This window comes from Dermacentor silvarum, chromosome 6, assembly GCF_013339745.2.
Source record: "Dermacentor silvarum isolate Dsil-2018 chromosome 6, BIME_Dsil_1.4, whole genome shotgun sequence".
NCBI lineage: Eukaryota > Metazoa > Arthropoda > Arachnida > Ixodida > Ixodidae > Dermacentor > Dermacentor silvarum.
Window position 1 is genome coordinate 136,888,447 of NC_051159.1, and position 20,593 is coordinate 136,909,039.

At 48.1% G+C, this 20,593-nt stretch overlaps 2 protein-coding genes across 2 annotated transcripts in view; both read right to left on the reverse strand.

Annotated features, from left to right (window-relative positions):
• Window positions 1-336: 336 nt before the first annotated feature.
• On the reverse strand, window positions 337-10,698 carry LOC125946411 (uncharacterized). Its single transcript, XM_049669536.1, has 2 exons — window positions 9,034-10,698; window positions 337-791 (listed from the first exon to the last, which is right to left on the reverse strand). Exons 1-2 carry the CDS (start codon window positions 9,618-9,620, stop codon window positions 560-562), a joined length of 819 nt encoding a protein of 272 aa, XP_049525493.1. The 5' UTR covers window positions 9,621-10,698; the 3' UTR covers window positions 337-559.
• Window positions 10,699-11,298: 600 nt separating this feature from the next.
• Window positions 11,299-20,593, reverse strand: part of LOC119456081 (beta-1,3-galactosyltransferase 1) — a 68,214-nt gene continuing 58,919 nt past the window's right edge. Inside the window, exon 2 of the mRNA XM_037717684.2 lies at window positions 11,299-14,657. Coding sequence (XP_037573612.1) covers window positions 13,530-14,648 — 1,119 coding nt within the window. The 5' untranslated portion in view covers window positions 14,649-14,657 and the 3' untranslated portion in view covers window positions 11,299-13,529. The remainder of the gene's footprint in view (window positions 14,658-20,593) is intronic.

Sequence of the window (20,593 nt, forward strand, 5' to 3'; positions counted from 1 at the left end):
TTCCTTCACTGTAGAGATGATCGTTTCATTACGTTTAAAGAGCGCCTTAAGATAAAAGGTCTGCGTTTGTTTTTTTCTTTCTTAGGCGTCAATCGCATTAAAGTTGTTTTCACCGATCTTCAAACCATGTTTGGATACTCGTAAGGACAGTCCTTGTAGAATTTTCGTAATGTCGGACAATTTCGTTGCCCACTGTGGCCTAACCACAGTGATTCCAAGCAGGGAGCTAGAGGCCGCACACGCGCATTGTATACGTTCACTGCGCACTATGCAAACTACCAAAGCGCGAGACAGAATGTCTGGCTTTATGATATGCGGGGCCCGTAGAACGAGAGCTTCGTTTCATCGTTTATTATCAACAGCACTTCAGAACAAGGGAACGACCGAGGTTTCGTCACGTGGTAGCCAAGTTCTCAGTGCTGCTCAATATTGCAGGTCGCCAAGCAGGTGCATGCGCGCGGGCGGGCTTGAATTTCGCACACGCGTCGCATACCACACGCGCGTGTCATCATCATGACAAGCGCTCGGAGCTGCCGGCGCACAGTACAAAGGCGACCGCTTAGCCTGGGACATAATACATGTGGCCGCTTTTCGAGACGTCTGTTTTCCTGTGCGCCCTCACCGCCGTCAGCGTCGTGCCGTTGCTCGCCAGGTCACCGGCCTCCGCGCAGGCGCCCACGCCGCACGAGTAGACGATCACGGAGCACGCGACGATCACGAAGAGCAGGCATATTGAGAAGAAGGCGATGGACACCTGACTCAGTGGCTCGTTGTACGAAAAGGAGGAAACGCTGCGAGAATGAAAGAGAGAGAGAGAGAGAGAGAGATAGAGAGAAAGGAGGAAATAGAGGTCAAGCACCCAGTGCGTTCTATCAGTGGCGACTAGTATGACAACCCTAGCTACATAACGAATCGTTTCTGAAGCAGTCCAGTAATTTCACATATTTCGTGCGCAGTTCTAGTGGAAGTCACAAGGGCTCCTTATCTATGTTGCTCGACTTCCTTAGAGTATGCGGGAAATATAAAGAAAAGGGTGTTGAAATGTGTACGGAGTGTTTCACACAGAAAAGTTGAGCGCCACTCGATGGGTGACGTAGCTGCTTCTGGACTACGATTTCAATCTCCTCGTCACAGTCAAGGGGTTTCCACATTTCACATGCGGACTTTAAGGGTGAGAACTTTTTTTTAGTCTCATTCGTGTGGTGTCAGGGTGTCCGGCAGCGCTATACAGGTGTATACACCTAGAATAAGTATACACGCTCCTGAAACATCAGCGGCTGCGCGGCCATGTATAGTGGCCTTTTAAAATCCAGGCACGCAGCAACATCCTTTGTTAAATGACACGCGGCAGCCAGGAGTATGCTTGTGGCCTAGACACAGCTGTGTAGTCTCGAAACTTCTGATGATTTCGAAAACTCTGGATGGTGAGGACGACAATTTACCCTTTGCCTTCCTCTTCTGAGTTTTCGAACGATGTAATGAAATGTTGGCGAGACGTTTAATAGTCCGATGAAGTGGTGCGCGCAGTGGTGTTTCCGACGAAGGTTGGACCTACAAGTTACTTCCAACAACTTTCGTAATACGACCGTTTTTTTTCATCTTTCCAAGAGGAACCTCTGCACACCAAAACATCCATCTAGGACAACTTGCTGTAACTAGTGCTAAGGAGTAAAACTATTAATAGACTTAATCTAGGCACCCCAGTGGAAGCCTCACAGCTGTTGAAATTTATTTATTTTGGTTTATAAACATTTTTTTATATCTCTCTCTCTTCCTCTTGAAAAGCATGGTTTTGACCACTGGAGCGTTGGACCGTGCCCAGGTGAACTCTATGGACTCCCATAATGAGTAGCCATCTTTAGGCTTTCTTTATCTTCTGTCATCTCCTTTTCGTCAATGCGTCTGTAAACGTATTCGAGGGCGGAATAACGTGACAACTTCGTTTCAATTCTTTTTTTTTTTCGCGTTTTCTCAGCGGTCCGTGCGGCACTCTATGTTATCACGGGAATCACCCGGCCGTGGGCTGGTCAAATAGGAATAGAATAGAGGGAAAGAAAGTTTTCCCGTGTAGAAACAGTTGACAATAGTAGCTTTCACCATCACTCACCCTCTCGTATCCATAATGTTACATGGCAAAACAAAGCACAGCGCGGAAGAGGACGACACACAAAGACAGACATGGCGTTGACACGCACGACGCACAAACTTCCTCCATATGAATAAATGCGTAAAAGAAAATAGTTTCAGCATGAAATAGCTGAGGAAAGAGTCTGCGATTGAGACGGTGAAGCCGAAGAATTTGTGCAACCAACAGATGCTCCAGGAGGCTTCCGCTGATTCTCTCCGAAATGGCCAGATAAATTTAGCGGACAACAAAAGCTACATCGTGGCCCACCATAGTCCTTTCCACACCGATATAAAACCCAAGATATGCCAACATATGCCCTGCATCCGATGAGAATTGATTTTCTACTAAAATAAACTGTGGATGTACAGCTGGAACACAAATAACGTGCTGGTAACCCGTTTTCAGCATGTAATCATACTTCACCCATATTTGATTTCACTTTTGGGAGTTGGAAAGCGTTCACTTCCGATCGAAAGCGTTCCTTGTCATAAGGCACAATCAGACTAAACGTACTATTGACAAAAAAAAAAGTTTACGGACCACGGGATCTCAGAAAACGCTAAATATCCTAGCAGCGTTAAAAAGTAGCCAGTAAAACCGTGATTAACGTGGCGAGTTGGTCGTGTTGGTACATTATTACGAGAACTGCAGCGCAATAAAACACAAAGACGACACAAAGAAACCACCAGGACGAGCGCTGAAATTACAACAGGCTTTATTGGAACGAATTTTACATATATATGCACTACCCAACACCGACGTCATTAGTTGCGCTAGCGTAAAAACGCCATCTATTTATCTGAGAGTTGTATCGATGGCACGCAACACACTTTTCCCCTAGCCGTGAAATAGGTTCTGCTTCAACAATTTCCTTTGAAGCGCGATTTGTTCCTCATATAATGACAGACGTGTGATGCAAGTCAGGTGAACAATCCTTACATGTTAAACAATGACTAGCCAGGAAACTTAAGTTTTTCCCTTCACGCGGGTGTTTCACATAATTCGCATGCTCCCTTAACCTAACGTTGACGCATCTCCCAGTTCGGCCAACATAAACATTTCCGCCTCTTAAAGGGATTTCGTGTGTTAGCGTGCCATCGATACAACTCTCAGATAAAGAGATGGCGTTGTTACGCATGCATGTGAAGCTAATGACAGTCTGTGTTATCCAACACATGTAATGACGTCTGTGCATATACATGTAAAATTCATTCCAATAAAACCTGTTGTAAGTTCAGCGCTCGTCCTGGTAATTTCTTTGTATCGTCCTTGTGTTTTATTGCGCTGCAGTTCTCGTAACAGTAAAACCGTACATCACAATGTTGTTCGCATATACCAGTAGAGGCTGGAATTGGGAATACCAGGCTGCGTTTTGAGGCTGCGGAGGTATTCAGCTTTTTGTCAGATCCCTTGGTCCGTAATTTTTTTTGATCGATCTATAGTACGTATGCCATCAGTGAACACAACTCGAAAACTAAGTTCTTTGTGGAACAAGCAGTTACTCCTAAAAAAAAAAAAAGACTTTTGACCCTTCAATTGTTTGTATAGAGCGCATTATATGAGCTTGGGTCCCATTTGAAAACGTAGAAAAAAAAAAAAAGACACCTAAATGCGTCCAGTACAGAACGCTTCTATTTATCAGCAAAGTCCACTGCAACCACACAGGACCGGATGTTTCTGAGGGCCGCAAGCTCAAAGCTGCCACGGCATGTGTGGAAGCGTTCACAGAAATACACAATAGCTGTGCGGGTACCGCGATTTAAAAAATGCGGCAGAAACCATTTTCGATGATTATCTAAGTCAATGCGAATTAAGCAGTTCTCCCCTGCACGTGGCGCAAGGACCTAACGAACTCACGTCCTGCCGGGCATGCGCTCACTCGAGGATCGCCACGTGCGCGGGCCGCGACGACCCTGACGACATACGATCGGAACCACAGGCGGTCGCAGACGCTATACACGCCGCACAAAATTCGTATTCGACAAAGTGCTTTTATAAGTATATACGCGTCTACGTCCCGCAAGTGGCGGCCCTCCAATCGGCGCCGCTTGGTCTCGGCGGCATGTCTTGTGACCATCTCTTTGGCGTGTCGCTGTTCTTCGGTCGCACGTCGCTCCTCTTCTTGCTCGCGCTCCACGGCCGCGCGTCTCCCGTCGGCCCGTCGTTTCGCCTCCTGCCTCACCGCTTCGGTACGCATCGCATACCTCTGTAGTCTCTGAAGAGCCTTCGCGCTTTCCCGCTGGATACTTTCGCGGCCTCATTGTTGTATCTGCAAGCGCAGCCGAGCCAAAAATAAGCCCCCACCCGCCCCAACATAATGCTTCGCATTTAAAATCCTGCTGTGACAGAAAAACAAGAAAGCGCAGCGCCTTTTTCTTTTTAATGCCTTTCCAATTCGTGTACAGGTGGTTGCTGACAATTCAATCGTCGAAAGATATGCGAAAGTTCGCTTCGCAACGAGAAGCGCACATTGTTTACCAAGGACGTCAGACATTGAGCGAAAGCAGCGTCTGTCTGGGGCCGAGACCGGTGTCTGTGTATACCGTCTGCTTTCACCGCTGCGAGGGCGGTGCCCCCACAAAGGCTCGAATAACAAGGCTGGTCACGCATGGCGGCTTCCCAAGCGCCACGGCTGGCTGCGCAGGCCAGAAGCGGGGAATGTGGCCCAGGCCTTCCATCTTCGTTGTTCCTCTCGCGCAGCATGTCAACCGTACCAGGTGCGGCGCGTTCGGCGGCTTTCAGAGCGCGAAATGTGAATCCGGTGACTCGTGCGAGATGAAGCCCTCGTAACCGTAACGGTCCCCGCCCGGCTGATGGTGGGTTCTTAAGGGCTTTACGTGGGACTCCAGCGTAACGAACGAACGAGCAAGCTACGTTGCAACGCTCAGCGTAGAATCTGGGCAGACTAAAAAAGAAGACAGCCAGACAGACAGGGAAGACGACGCAGGTTAGGCTGCAGTTTTGACGCGACGCTACGTGGAAGGACATCAGATATTTGTTGATCTTGTTTATATCACCGCGGCACCTGAATTGACAATGTTTTGCCTAGGAAGTGTTGAATGCATCGCATCGTACGTTGATCATGCACACGACTACCTTCGAAGCCTTTCTTCAAGGCACTACTTCAAAGCAAGCCTGCTTCGCGTACCACGGTGTGCTTGTTGTTCAGCAAGAATGTTAAAACACGCAATCCTGCTCCTTCTTTCCACCTCAGTAGCATTTATTCTATAGCAGTGAATGCGGGACCCGTTTACAAACAAACAAACAAACAAACAAACAAACAAACAAACAACAAACACACAAACAAACAAACAAACGTAACTTTCCATCTTCCTTGTACGAGGACTGTCTGCTAAGTAATAGAGAAGCAACAAAACTGCATGCTTATTAAGGCACAAACAAAATCTAAGGGCGCCTCTGTCCTGTACTTCCAGTCATAAAAAATTTCTTCCGGCAGCTTTCTCTTTTCTTGTGTTGGAAACAGTAATCAGTCCGGCCTATACGAAACAGCTGAGTCAGAACCATATTTTACATTCTTCCTGCTCCCACCTGCGTTACCTTTTAGTCCACATTCGTGTCCTTTTCTCTTAATTCTGCATTTCGATTAAGCACAGCAAATAATTTATCCTACGCTTTAAATGATTTCATTGTCTGCTTTCTTCATACGACTGTAAATAACGCAAAATCGAGTCCATCGAATATCCTTTATTTCCCGCACATTCTTGCGGACGATGTTTGCTAACTGAGAACTACTTGCGACATTGCCGAAGGCTTTTTATAAAGCGAAGCTTTACATGTCTCGGCGAAATCGTATATGCTGTGTACGTAATCGCCTGTGTAAATCGTAGTCGCCTCTGTACAGAAAGCCATCAGTGTCAGCATTGGCTCGAGTGTCGTCGTCTTCTTCCGCAGCTGGCTCGTTGGCGCCCCTCGGATTGCGCTCATGCTCGTGCTCGGCACGCGCTCGTGCCACTGCTCCCGCGTTCGTCGTCTTCTTCCACAGCTGGCTGCGTTGCCGCTCATCATTCCAGCGTAAAATTTCACATCTCTTCTGTCGTCGTAATGGAGAGGCCGCGTTTACGGGGGTATGAGTCATTGCTTAAGGGGGCATGAGCCATTCATTGTCTTACGTAAAGGACAGATTTAGTTTTGAAGCAACTTAATTTCGAATAATCTCAAGTGGAAATGGCGGGCGAATGCTGCTAACCAGTCGCCGAGCAAACTCGAGACATCAAACGCAAGCGACAACGGCGGACTGCGGGCATACCGTCTGTGATGTCGTTCTCTCCGCCGCAGCCGAACGTGTGTGTAACCTCATAAACGAGAAATACTTTAATCAACCCTCGGGGTTAACCCAGTGATAAACACCGGGGCCGCACGTTTCAGCTTCGCTGGTTAATCATTTTCACGGAGTAGAAGGGCCGACGAATTTTTATAGAAGCACTGGGAACAACTTTTGTGAACAAATGTTCCAACTCAACGAACAATTTCACGCAGTTTCGCTACTCCAATTTCACCGTCATTGTGAATAGTATACAAACAAATCAGAAACATTACTCAGTGGCGTTTATCGTAGTCAACGGACGCGCATCAGTGTCCATTCTTATTATTTGCAAGGTAACGTTGACTCCGGGAGGACGCGTGATTACACTAACGATGGCTGGATGCCCGTCCTGAAACTACATGTTGATCACTCGACGGCCAACTCGTTGTGTACGGACGCTTCATTGATGAACTAATCCCTGTTCAATGCAAATGGCGCGTCTGCAAGATATAACGACGCAGTTGCAGCCCCATAACACGTAGTTAGGCGAACTTACTAGACACAAAGAGTGCGTATATGCACCAAATGACACGAGTAATTTGGCTATGGCTTAACTCAGTTATGCCTGGGTGTGCGTAGCGAGAGGTACGGTAAATCTATTGTTTAGCTTGGTTCTCTCTACGGTTACATCTTGATCGTTTAGCTTCGTACGTCTGAGTGTTTAGGTTTGATTGTTACTTCTCATTAAGTTATGGTTACATTAAAGACTAGACATTTTTAAAGTGTAACGCATTTATTTTGAAAGTCTTCATCTTGTTGTTTCTCAATTGCCACAAAGACGGCCCGATGGTCGGTGAGGCGGGAGGATAAGGGGTTGTCGTCCAGTGACTTGAACATGTTTCGGGTGCTATCCTCATCTGAATCCACTCGCCTGGCGCTTCGTACTTACGACGCTTCTCGAGGTGTGCGGCTCGTTCTTACTCCGTCTCCTCGGCTCGCTGCCTCCTTTTGGTTTCGTTCCGGTGACGAAGCTTGGCTTCTTTCAGTCTCTCCGACTCACTTTCCATATCTGCCGACAAATCCCACCGAGCCGCCCCTTCTACATATACGATAAAACGCCGGCTCCTCCTCTGACGTCACGGCAGATGGCGCGGCGAGCGGCGCTGCCAGCTGCGGCGGTTGCTAGGCAACGGCTCAGCTCGCGGTGCGGCCACCGGCCACAGCGAAAGGCGAGAATACGGCCAATGTAACTTTCGCTACAAAATGCAACAGATTCAAACGCAGTAATAAATTTACAGTTTGCAGGAATGTTACAATACCAGTCAATTTTCATTGGACGGATTATTTAGGCGATTTATCGCACGTGATAAAATTGTTCCAGACTTTTAAAGAAAGCTAAGTGGACGCGCGTCTCGCACCTGACTTGGTGTGAGACACGTGGGGCAACACCGATGAATGAGACAACGTACGTAGTATTGCTTCTTGCATCCAAAATGGCGAACTGTCACAGAAAAAGAAATCCGCAAGGATAAATTGCCGCCACGTTGGTTATTCAAATGTATTTTTTTTTTGCATCCTTTGCCCTGCTTCTAGAAATGACAGTGACCTAGTCAAGGGTGGGGGGGGGGGGGGGGCACCAAACAGATATTTGGACTGATAGTTGTCCGCACCATCTTAGACAATGAATGGCTGAAGTCTATCTGAACGTTCAAGTTTTCCCCTATTGTACAGTTTGTTTGACTTGATAACCGAAACCATTGTTCTTCGCGTTTACTCTGTGACACTTGACCAGAGACCTTGGTCGAAGCCTCGAATACTCATCTCGCTTGCGCCACTGCGAAATCTCAACGCATCTCCTCGCAATGGTACACCGCCTCGTGGCTACGCCCTTACGCTGTTTTGTTCACTATCACGCACCATCTGAACTGAGCAGGCTCTCTGGTGACTTTGTTGAGCTTCAGTTCGCGCTTTTCATCGACGCCGAACACAACAAACACGGCCGCCACTTAAAGCGAGAACGAGCTTCACGGGAAGAACGGACGATTATAAAGGGTCGACAAGCAACCGGAGAGAAGCGATAAGGTTGATCTAACGGGGCTCAGAGTCCAGATTCGTTGCAGCCAAGCTCGGTTTAAGAGATGTTCATTGAAATGAGAGCTGTCGCTGGCCTGCAATGGACTCCAACCCTTCTCTTGCCTTCCACGCGCATTACCATACTCTTTCATTAAAGATGTTTATGTCACCGAGGAGACAAAGTGGCCTGGCTTTACAAAATTGGCCCGATTCCGGAGAGCGACAAATGCTCTCACTGCACACAAAACGCCTACGATAACCTGAACCACCTACTCTGGACATGTCCTGGTCGAGAACAGAATCTGCAAAAAAGTAACGAGTATGCTAGCGACACTCAGACTCGCCCATGGTGTACCCTCAGCCTGGCCCAGACATCCAAAAAGCGTTTTTCGAGAGCATGTACGCGTGAGATACATTGCTCCCGATCTCTAAACACCCCTAATCCTTACCCACCACACCTTTCACCTACATGGTCAATACCAAAGGATGATCCTACCCACAAACATTTTAAGCAAACAATCTAAAATACAAAGCGCTTCAGCCGTTTTGATGCATGCTAACACCACACCTGAAGGACGCTTTGGCGACGGTCTTGAGGAACGACTCGTGCTTCGGCTCGTGCTCGTCGTCACGGACGACGAGAATGGCCATGGACGAGGCCGCTGGGCTGGCCGTGAACGCCTGCGTTGTAGCGTGAGTCGGGGTGTCGACGTCGTTGGAATCTTCGCTCAGCCAGCCGGCAGCATCGGTACCGTGGCTGCTGCTGCCGGGCCACCACCTTTCCTTTCGCGCGCCACCGCCGCGCCACTTCGAGGCAGCGCTGCTGGTCTGGTCGCTCCTGGTCAAGTCGTGGATGTCGGCGTCCAGGAGCTCGCCCTTGACGTCCACGTCCGCCGTCGACTGCTCGTCGCCCAGCATCGGTTGACGACTCCCGTGCTGACGACGTCCGTTCTTCCGGTTGACGAGGCTCGGGTCGCTGTCACTGCTGCTGCTGCTACTTCCACTGCTGTCCTTCCCGGGCTGCCGGGGGAAGTCCCGAGATCGTGGCTTGAGCTCGCCCTCCGGCTCGCCACCGGCTGCCTCGCTGCTCGTGGAAAGCGAGTGCTTCTTTCCGCTCTTGATCGAGCTCGATGTCGAGGTTGAACGCTTGCTCATCGCTGCTTTCGTTCACTTCGGAGACCGACCGACACTGCAACGACGCGCGCCGAGGCGGTTTTCTTCTTCCTCTTTTCCCGTATCGACTGCATTGAGTGCGTGCCATAGTTGATGACCATCATCATCTACTGGAACCCGTAATAGCGAAAAAGGCCATTTCAAAACAACCACTTATGTGAGTCTTCTCTAGCTAAACAGTTGACGAGCTGGGACCCTGGCTCTGGTTCCGGATTCAGTAGACATGAAGGAATCCTAAAATATGCTTGATATGGATCAATGTTACGTTGTTGAACGCGGCGATCACGGCTCTTGAACATATGGCCATCCACTCAGCATGCTAATTAGCTTAAGTAGCGCAACACTCACGACGACGACAGCAAAAATAAACAGCCGCGAGTGCATGAGGCTCTATTTTTGCGAAGTACTAGGGCCGAAAAATTCGAACGTTAGCTTGCAAGCCAGAACATGAGTTGCATTAACCTCAAGAACAAAAAAAAAAATTATATCTGTCCGACTGTGCGATGAGTGACGTCTGCAACGTTGATGAGCCGGTCTTACAGGACAATCTCTACAGATTACGATGACTCTTGTTCACTGGGGCTGCTGGGAGGCAGCCACCATTTCTAAAGCAAAGCTTTCTTTGCGAATCCTCTCGAAGTTTTCTGACTGTGGCTACTGTCTTGCCGAAAAGTTCACATTGAAAAAAAAAATAGTTTCGCCCGAAAGGCGAAGCACCGATTGCGATAGCAAATTAGTAGACAACTATATGAACTAAGGATAGTAGTTTAATCGGCCGTATAAACTTGTAAACATTAGCTTACTACGTAAATCAACAAACACGGGGCACCGCGTGCGCAAGTAAACTAAAAACATGTCGCTCGATGACCGTGGAAACTCGCTGTCAAAACGCTGGAGTGAGGAGGCGCGGCTATATCAGCGAGCGAATTGATCTTCGTGCCGTCTCCCGCTTCAACGCGAACTAAACGTCGAAAGCACACTGCATACGAAGCTACCGGCGCTAGTTGCACTTCGTTCACATCGCAGATCGCTTTGAAGACGAGGCATGCGCGGGCGCGCACTTTTTCCACTTCGCAGATCGCTTTCAAGATACGGCGCGGCCGCCGCCGGATAAAACGACCATACCCCCTCTCGCCCCCCCCCCCCCCCCCCCTTTTCGTTTTTTTTTTTTTTTTTTTTTGCCTCGCGCGCGACAGAAGAAGTGCTTTAAGAAGAAGCGCGCTTCCGCGCCGCCTTTCTCCCTCGCGCGCGCGAGATTGCGCCGCAATCGCCGGCTGACCCTCGCAAGCACGGTGTGAGAGCTCGCAAGCTTTCACTCGCACATACAGTGTACGGCGCGCGGCGACGATGTTACCGCGTTTCGACTTTATACAGAACCTCACAGCGACGTCCACGACCACGTCAGAAATGCGCTTGGTGTGTCCACATAATTGCTATCGCAATAAAAAAGAAATTTGTAGATTAAAATGCTAAATCTAATAGCCGATATTCTAGGTGAAACTAAATGCAGCCATTGAAGCGGGTATTGTAAATAGCCCCGCAAGCTTTCGAGGCTTACAAGATTTGCAGCAAACTGTCTAATGAAATGAACAAGTGAAACAAGTACTCACAGCACAGTCATCGGCGGCTGAACTTCAAAGCGCAATTGACAAAGATAGGGTTTGAACAGCATCATATTACCTTTATTGTCAGTGAAATAATAATTCTTCAGGCAACTCACCAGGCGAAATAAAAGAACATACTTGCATTTCTTTTTACGTTTGAAGCACTGGCACAAATAAAACTTTTGGCACTGGTCTGTGAAAAAGATGCCCATAGTGGCACAAGTCGATGGAAGGACTTGTAAAATTTTAACTTTCTCGATGTTCGCGCTTTTAACAGGTAGTACTGTCCTTGTGTTGTAACCATAACAAATAACAGACACAGACAATGGTCTTAGGCCCTCTTCATCACCTGACAGGAACATGGGCAAACATCGGTGTTCGACCTACAACATTTCTCGGAGATTCTATCCAGCCCAACCTGTTTTCTATGAACATCATGTCAGAACACTATAAAGGTGGTCACGAAATGCTATATCTGCGTGTACAGACTCTTTCACTAGTGACATTTTGTATATATGCTAGTGTTCTATAACTAAGCCATTCATACATTGGTGTGCTTCATTGACTATCAATATCTTAGGCTGCGCTGATGTTTACTAAAAAAAAACAAACTATGAATGTTATGCCACACGTATTCAATATGCAAACGAATACGCATCACGTAAATTTCAGCACTGACTGAACCTACTAAACTGCGTAGGATTTTCCCGTTCAACGGTGAAATAAGAACAGTAATAAAATCACAATGTAAGGTCGACTTCACAACCAAACGTTTTTTTTTTTCGAAGCTATTCCTCTGTCACAACCGCAAAGACACCTACGAGAATAAGTAGCTATGTCGTTGCATCGCGATTCAAGCGCCCGAATCAGTGGGTATTTGAAGTTACACGAAATAATAATAATTAAAAAAGAAGGTACAGGTATGTTCATGCTTTGCACTCCACAAAAACAAAACTCCACCGCACAAATTAAGAAAACAGCACAGACATTACATTGTGACAATCGCGCCGGCTGGTTGTGCCGGGTACGAAAAACACTTTTTAGTTCCCAGCACCACAGGGCAAAATAGTTGAGGCGTAAACTCGCAAAGACTCATGGGACGCGTTGTCTGCTCAGCGCTTCCGGTTAAACAGATGCACGATGCAAGAGATGCAAAAGATAAGCGCGAAACTGCGACAGCACGCATATAGGTAATTCACGTGTTCGAACAATTCGACTGAAGAGAATTATTTTAAATGACCGCCTATGCTCAGATTTCGTGGTTGGTCATCGATGCGACCAGCACAGGCTCTAGAAATCAGCAGCATGGACAATACCTTACGATGACGATGCACAGAGAGCAAGCGCGAGCGGCCCCGCGAACGGAAAATCGTGCACCGGAACAGTCATCCGTTGAACCGGAGGCGCAGAGCAGACGCGTACCATGAGCCTTTGCGAGTTTACGCACCACCTGTTATGTCATCTCCTTCGTAACTTTCCGAAGCAACTTACATTCCACTGAAGTTAAATGAAAACGTTTCGCATGTAACGTGCTTGCGAGATGACTGTTTTTGTCTTGGTCTGTGCTGTCGATCGACGCCTCGAAAAAGTATTTTCGGGGTATCAGTTTCCATTAACAAAAAATAATGATGTTGTAGATCGACGGAACATTTCTGGTCCCTAGGTATACTGGTGTGAGAACGTTCCGTCTCACGCAAATGAGTGATTGCGTACTTAGCGGCATGGAACGCCGTAATCGCCACGGAGTTGTGGTATACGGCGTTATACTTTGAAACAACACAGCACGCAAAACAGGCAAATTGCTCGGACGGTGAACGATCTGGAAGCGCACACTTGCATACAAAACGCCTTCCTAAGCATAATAGGAAGAAACGGACAATTCACTATAAATTGCGCCAAGTAAACATCATGAGACGGCGCAAAATAAAATAACGAAAACAATCCCGACACTGGGGATGGATTCTTAAGATCACATAAACATGAGATGCAGAAAATCAGCTGTACGACTGCATTCAATCGATATCGCCCAGCCGTGTCCAGTGCGTGATGCCCGGTGAGTGTGCAGCGACGCGCATCACGAGAATTCTTGGCAGGTTCGTGAGATGTCGCTCGGAATGAGCGTCTTGTGACACAACTAGCAGTGATCGATGGGCCGCTGTAACTATCAACCGCGGCGCCGAAACAGCCATCGGCGCTGGAACAGCCACCGAACTCGTAAACGAAACCGAGAAGAGGGAAGCGTTGTATGAAAATAACAACACACAACAGCGTCGCCATCGCCTCGCCGTCACGTGACGGCAGACGACTTGCGACAGTAACAGAAGTAGGCGAAGTCGAACAAGAGCCGCTGACACACAAACTCGGTGTTCTGTAGCTGATCACGCAAGGCGAACATCTCCTTGGCGGTCGTGTAGTGTGCGGTCACCGCCCTCTTCACCTCGCAAACGGATTCGATGCGCAGCGAGTTGAACCCTTCGACTTGGACGCGACGCGCGCCGATGCTCTCGGCACACGAACCGGTGATGTAGGCGTCCTCGATCGGGAACGGCTTCACATGTCCCGTGGCCCGGTACAGCGCATCGATGACGTCGCCTCCAATGACGTAGGCCGAACCACCGACGTAGTCCGGATAAGTGTCGCGCGGGTACTCGTCGGACGTCACGTACCACTTGTTGGTCCGGTCACGAATGGGCTGGCTCATTCGGTACAACTTGCCGTAGATTGCGTCTGCGGAGCGGGACTGCATAGCAGCGAAGAAGTTTCCTGCATTCAGGTACGTGTCGTCATCCACTTTGACCACGAACCGAGCGCCGGGGCAGAATTGCGTCGTCCACCGGAGCATCATGATGGACTTGAGCGTAACGTTGCGGTACGAGTCGAAGAACGCCTCCTGAATGACGTCACCGTGCACCGAGGCCTCGCTCTCGACGGCCGACTGGAGCCTCGAGTCGCTGCCAGCGCCCAGCAGGAAGGCCAGACGGTTGCCGGTGAACGCGAGGACGTCGCGGCCCCAGGTGCCTCGAATGGCATTGCGTCGGTCGACGTTGCCCATCGCGGAGGATATGAGGAATAAATAGTCGATGCGGTGCCCATGCTTGTCCGTGCGGTTGCCGCGGCACAGTCGCTCCTGGTTGACGAGGTACTCAAAGGGCTGGCTGTAGACACGGCTGCCGGGGAATGTTCGTCGATGTAGCGGCTGCTGCTGAGACTCCTTGTAGCCCGCTGCCTGGGACGGCAGTGGTACGGGTGGTGGGTAGGCCGACGACTGGCGCCGCGTAGCGACCGCCCGACTGTCATGGATCCGCGTTGCGCTGCTGGAAAAGTGAGCCAGGCTGGCGAGCACCGTGACCGCGGTCACGCCAGCGGCCGCGAATCGAGCGAATCGCCGTTTCCTCAAGGACCACATCGTGGAATCCTGCGAGACGGAAGGAAAAAAGGAGAATGTGAGGAAACAGCGTTAATTGATCGATTGTTCGAGAACTAGAGCATTTATAAAGCCAACAGACAATGTTGGTATGCTATATGGCCATGATTAACAAAAATTGAGCCCCTCGGTTTCCATTCTTCTCGAGCATTTATGAAACGTATACACGGTGCATCACGGTATGAGAAATGCGTGCAATGATTTGGAGTTACTTCGTGGACCGTGTACGGACATACTGCGCCGTAAAACACCACAAGTAATACGAAGTATTCTTTCAGATTTCGGCACGACAAAGTTTCCTGTGTTATATCCCGCTGCCAAAGATTTTGATAATTTAATGGCCTTATTGTTGTTTCTTTATATCACCAAGTTGAAGTATCCTTCAGTCGTATAGATATCCTTTTTTCTATTCCCTGCTGCAAGTATGTCCACTTAATAATCACTGCTAAAGAAAAAAATACATGTGCCCCATAAGTCCTACGTATTGTAATCTCATACAATAAATGGGAACATGCGAAAGGTGAATACATTTACATTACTTCACTAAAAGTGCGTGAAACAGCTCGCTGCAAGGAAAAAAAATGGCAATGCACAGACTTGCTGCGTAGACATCGTAGACGAGCACAACATTTGTCAAAAGTACACAAGACAGCAAAGAACGCAAAAGAATAGAGATACGACGGAGGCAGTGTATGTTCATGCAACATTTGAATACTGCACTGGAGAGTTGGTAGGTACAGCTGCAGTTGCCAAGCTCAAGGCAGCTGCTGCAGATATCTACTGGTACTCCCGGTGGTCTGTAGAAATATGTCCTTAAACTCTCCTAATTAGCTTCTACGTGTTTTTCTCACCAGGAATGCCACAGGAGCCTCCCTGCACGCCTCCGCCATTGCTCTTGTCACTGTACTAGCCACGCACGAAACGCCTTTAGTACTTTTCATACTGAGGGTACTCCCCTAGTAGCAAATGTCTTTCGCTAAATACTCAGCTATGAAATGTCTGCAGAAAAGCTCACCAGGAACTCCAAGGAGCCGTGAAGCGACATTGATGGAGCAGACAAACACTAACATTTTGACTTCCGATAAACTTTGTTTGCACGTATGTTAAAGTAAGAATACTTTTACGGCTAATGTGCTGTTCCTTTTTTCTCTTGAATACATTTTACGAGGCGTTACCTGTTGCGTAGCAATCATATTATTCGGAAATACGCGTTGAATCCGGTACTCCGTGCAATAGCGCTCAAATGGCCAACGAGTATTATGCAGGGGAAAGAACTTGCTCACCATGACAATTTCAAGGAGTTAAAATATAAAATAAATGCAGAGAAAAGCGGTCTTACGCCACTATTTTGAACAGCATCGGAGAAAAATTAACACGTCTGTGATGTCAGCACCAGTGTGAGTAAGTGATATACTCATATGCCGACTTCTCTTCCATGTGTGGATCTTAAAGCTGCGCTAACGCAATAGTTAGACTACCAGAATCGTCCAGAATGTTGTATTGCGTCCTATTAAGTTTCTTTAACTGATGTACAGCACAAAGAGAAATACTGCTTTGTGCCCTCAACGTTTCATAATAAACAATCAATACAATAAAAGTTGGCTTTCGAGTTCCTGGACAACGGATATAAACAAAGGTTTTCTCGCCTCCTACGAAGACATTGGTTTTGCTTTTTCACTGCTATGACTCCAACTAAATCAAGGATCAAGAGGACGAATCAAGTGGACCCATGATCAGATTTCGCAGCTGGGACCGCAGCGATGGCCTAGCGGTAGAGCATCCGCCTCGTATGCGGGAGGTACCGAGCTCAAATCCCGGTGCCGCCGGGAAACCACCGGTTTTTCTAATGGGTAGAGATGTCCCCTGGCCTGGTGCTCGGCTGTCGTGGGGGTCCACATCTCGAAAGAGGGCCCAATAGAGATTTCAGCTCTTGTCTCTGGGCGCCTCTTGTCCAACCACAGACGGCCTTGTAGACGAGCATCCGCCGCGGCTGTGGGAGGCAAGTGCTGCCGCCGGGTACCTACCGGTAAAATAGGTACAAGCTCGCTCCCGGTCTGGTGCTCGGCCATTATGGGACCTCAACGCTTGGAAAGGGGTGTTTGACCTCAACCCGAAGGCGCCCCCACCTCAAGAGGTGCTTGGGGCGCCACATGGGAAATGACCGCCATGGGAGCGGCCCGGACATCACTTTTTTTTCCCTGCTCACGTTGGTTTCGACGGGAATTCAGGGCGCAGGCTCCTTTCCCAAGCGTATCACCCCTGAAGGAAGCCGAACGCCAGGTCGCGGTGGGAATCGAACCCATAGCCTCCCGCAGCCGAGGCGGGCGTTCTACCACTAAGCCACGGCCGGTACATCTATCTATTGCTATCAGAACTTTCGAGGTGGTTGCATTTGCCTCCAGAAAGAGGCACAGGCCACGTCCCAATTCGCGTTCGCCGCCATGCTTGAAACGATGTTCTGAAATTAACGCTGTACATGCAAGTGAATCTGGAATACGTCATGTCGCACTATAAGACAAGGCCAAATATATTCGACGTTACTCAATCCTGCCAGCTACTGCACGTAGTCGGAGTGTCCTATAGTCTTTCTACGCACAAATGCACCCAGAGGAACAGGCGCGACACTCTACTATTTGGTGACATCCTGTTACCAGCTGCTACAAAAATGTGCAGTAAGACCGCTAACCTATCTAACAGATCAGCAGCCGGGACAGCGAACTACGAGAACACAAGTGTAGATTCAGTGCGCATGTTTTTGGCTGCGTGTTCCTTGCGTTACCATTAGCGAACACAAACACGAAAAACTAGTTTTTCTCGCATACGCACCTACTCTTAAATCAGACATCTGGGACGTCGGTTTCGACACCCGGCTTTGTATGAATGGTCGTGGCGGTGTTTTAACTTATCGCCTCATAGGCCTTCGGACCATTCCCTCAACAATACATGTTTTAACAACGGTATCCAAAAACGCGCAATATGATTGGACAAGGAAACAGACACAAGAGCAGCGACGGCAAAGCGTAGAAACCTTCAGAGATACAACTTAGCTCAATTGAACTGCACTGCGTACACGAGCACGCCGCAAGAGTGCAGTAGCCTGCAGCCAACTTCCCTGAAACACGTCTTAATAGCACGGCTACCGCCCCTACGGTGGACGCTTATCACCTCTTGTGATGTGTGAGGCAAGTAGAGAAGCACTCGAGATATTAGGCACAATATGCTCATGGAGCCCAAGCTCAAGCCTAATGTTACAGGGTACTATACTTGTAGTATAACTGACAACAAATGTGCAAGCTGTTGCAGTATCTGTATCATGCAGGGCTGCATGCAGTTCACGCCCCTTTTATCATGCAGTTCACGCCCCTTATATATAAAAAAAGTTATTTACAAAATGTGTCTCACGGCAAATCTCCTGAAGTAACAAAACGTCGACGAGTACTTACCCGCGTACTAACATAAAGAGTCACCAAAAGCTCAGCGAACAGCACTGTACTTCACCGCGGTGTTTCAATGCCACAGGCAGGAAGCATTCAGCATAGTACCTACTCACTTGACGTGGAAGGTCGTCAACGTACGCTGACTGCATAGCAAGCACAGAGCGCGCGAAGAGGTTCTCTGTCGCACTCTCTTCACAACACTGTGTCAAGCCCATCGAAGCGGAGTCCCGGCCGTGCACGGTTTCGCTGACAGCTCGCTGGTGAAGTGGTGGGTTTGACATATTCGCAGCGATTCGAAGCAGCGCGAAATCGCTGGAACGCATCTGCGCAGCCGTAGTGCACGTTACCGTAGAACCCATGCACGTAACGGCTGCTTCGCTACGCTCTTTACGTAATTGCACTTCGGCGCAGGGTAAAGAGAAACGAAGAGACAGGGAAGAAATACAAAATTAAGGTCGTAGGTCACACGCTCGATAGCCCAGAGGCCACTATTAATCCATCGCAAGTATAGGAACAGCTATAAATGGCAATCACGTGCTCAGAAAGTTAGACGCACCGCAGCGGATTCCGAGCGGCAGAGGAGCATGGTTCGTGAGGTGAATTGAAGTGCACTCGCAGTAATCAACGGGCAAAGAGAGCAGAGTATCGGACACGACGGGAGGAAAGGGGGGCACGGGCGACCGTCCCGTCAATCGAAAGATTTGGTCGTACGTGGTTCTATATATATATACGGGCCAAATGCGCTAGAAATGCGGCCGTTTCCCACATCGGTTGTGCGTGATTTCACCCGGTATATATCACTTGGATTTGGCTCGCGTACAAGTGTGACAGTGCGTGTTCCGAATTATGCACGGGAGCGGATGTCTGCAATTACAAAAGCACTATAGAACACGGGCCCGCACATGCCTTATACAGCTGGGTTTTCGTACTGGGCCAACTCGATTACTGTATAAACGTTCTGCTTCAACGGCATACAAGACTACATCGCTTGGAATAAAGCTGTTTTGGTAGATAAATATGTTAATATTTAAACGCTCGATATTTATAGATGAAAACAGATAGAAGTCAGTATAGAAAATAATAAGCAATATCCCTCGTAAGGTGCCAAGGTACACCGTAAAAACATTTACACCCTTTTTCGAATTTACACCCCTTCTCGATTTACACTCTTTTACAATTGTTTATAACTCACACCCTAACACCCAAAAAGAGTATTAGGTTGTGTGAGTTATAGACACATTTACACTCTTTTTCACTTATATGGGTGAAAATTATTTTATAGTGTAGGCTTCAATTATAAGTATAACGTCGTGTAAAAGAAAAGCAACCTACAGAGAGAGAAACAGAGGAGAGGAAATGCATAGAGGCTAACGAGACGCACGTCCGGTTTGCTACCCTGCACTGGGGGAAGCGGATATTGGGATGAAGAGAGAGAGAGAGAAGTGATATAAAGCACAGCGTTTTTGTTTTCCAAACCTTCAAATGGATGGAGAATGCACACAAAAATTGCGGAGTGGCTGGTTTTCACATGGCAAGCATTAGTATGCATCATGGTAGTAACTGACACAGCGCTTAATTGTGCGGCATAGTGCCTATATGGCAGTTAGCGGCGGTCTTGTTTTCGAAGAAGCGCTTAGACGGTCAAAGTTTGTGAGGGGTAGGTCAACCATGCAATTATCTTATGCTTTGAATATTCGAAATGCGTCCACTGATTGTCTGCAATGCTAAGAGGGGGGTGACACACGACAAGTCGTATAAAGGGTGTTTCAGCTATCATGCGCGAAGTTAAAAAAAATGCAGACAATTCTACGCGAAGACCAAGTACATGTTGTTAGGATCGAAGTTTAGAAGCGCCGTCAGTGTTTTTTTTTACATCTAAGTAGTTAATTAAAAGTAATTGGCTAACTTAATTTTTTGTTGTTAGACTGTCCCTCCGTCGATTAGGGAGACAACTTAAGGATACGTCAAAATTATATTTTTCCAGCAGGGTGCATACATCGCGTCTGCATTTTTTTCGTCTAAGAGTGACATCCCGCGAAATACGAAATAAATAATAAAAAAAAAGCCCGCGCGCACGGGATAGCAACGCCATCGAAGAGTCTCATCGGGAAAGCAACCTGTCCATCTGCTACCGGGCCGATCAGCGAGGATAACAGCATGCATGTTCTTTCCACGAAGTGTCAACAGCTTCTGTCGATTACTGCGTACCAACATCAAGAAAACGCCCTGCCCTGAAATACAAGGACGCAGCTGAACAGGGGCGCACTTGCGCTTTTGTGTGAAGCCATCCAACGCTTCACTCTATCTATTGACGTTTTGTACGTTCAGTACGTTCAGTATAAATATAATAGTCAATGTATGTTCAAACGCATTTTTGGGAAACACTAAAAGTGAGGCTTCAGATAGGGCGAAGCGCTATGTACTCAATGAACGGCACAGAAGATGGTCGTCACCTTCAGGCAAATGCAAGCTTTTGTTCAACATCGACGC

Bases quoted from the DNA above. Each gene is read 5' to 3' on its own strand.
- LOC125946411 (XM_049669536.1), bottom strand. From the start codon at position 9,620: ATGAGCAAGCGTTCAACCTCGACATCGAGCTCGATCAAGAGCGGAAAG. The intron at 792-9,033 runs GTGTGGTGTTAG...TCATTCTCGCAG, and splicing joins GTCGCCAAAGCGTCCTTCAG to CGTTTCCTCCTTTTCGTACA.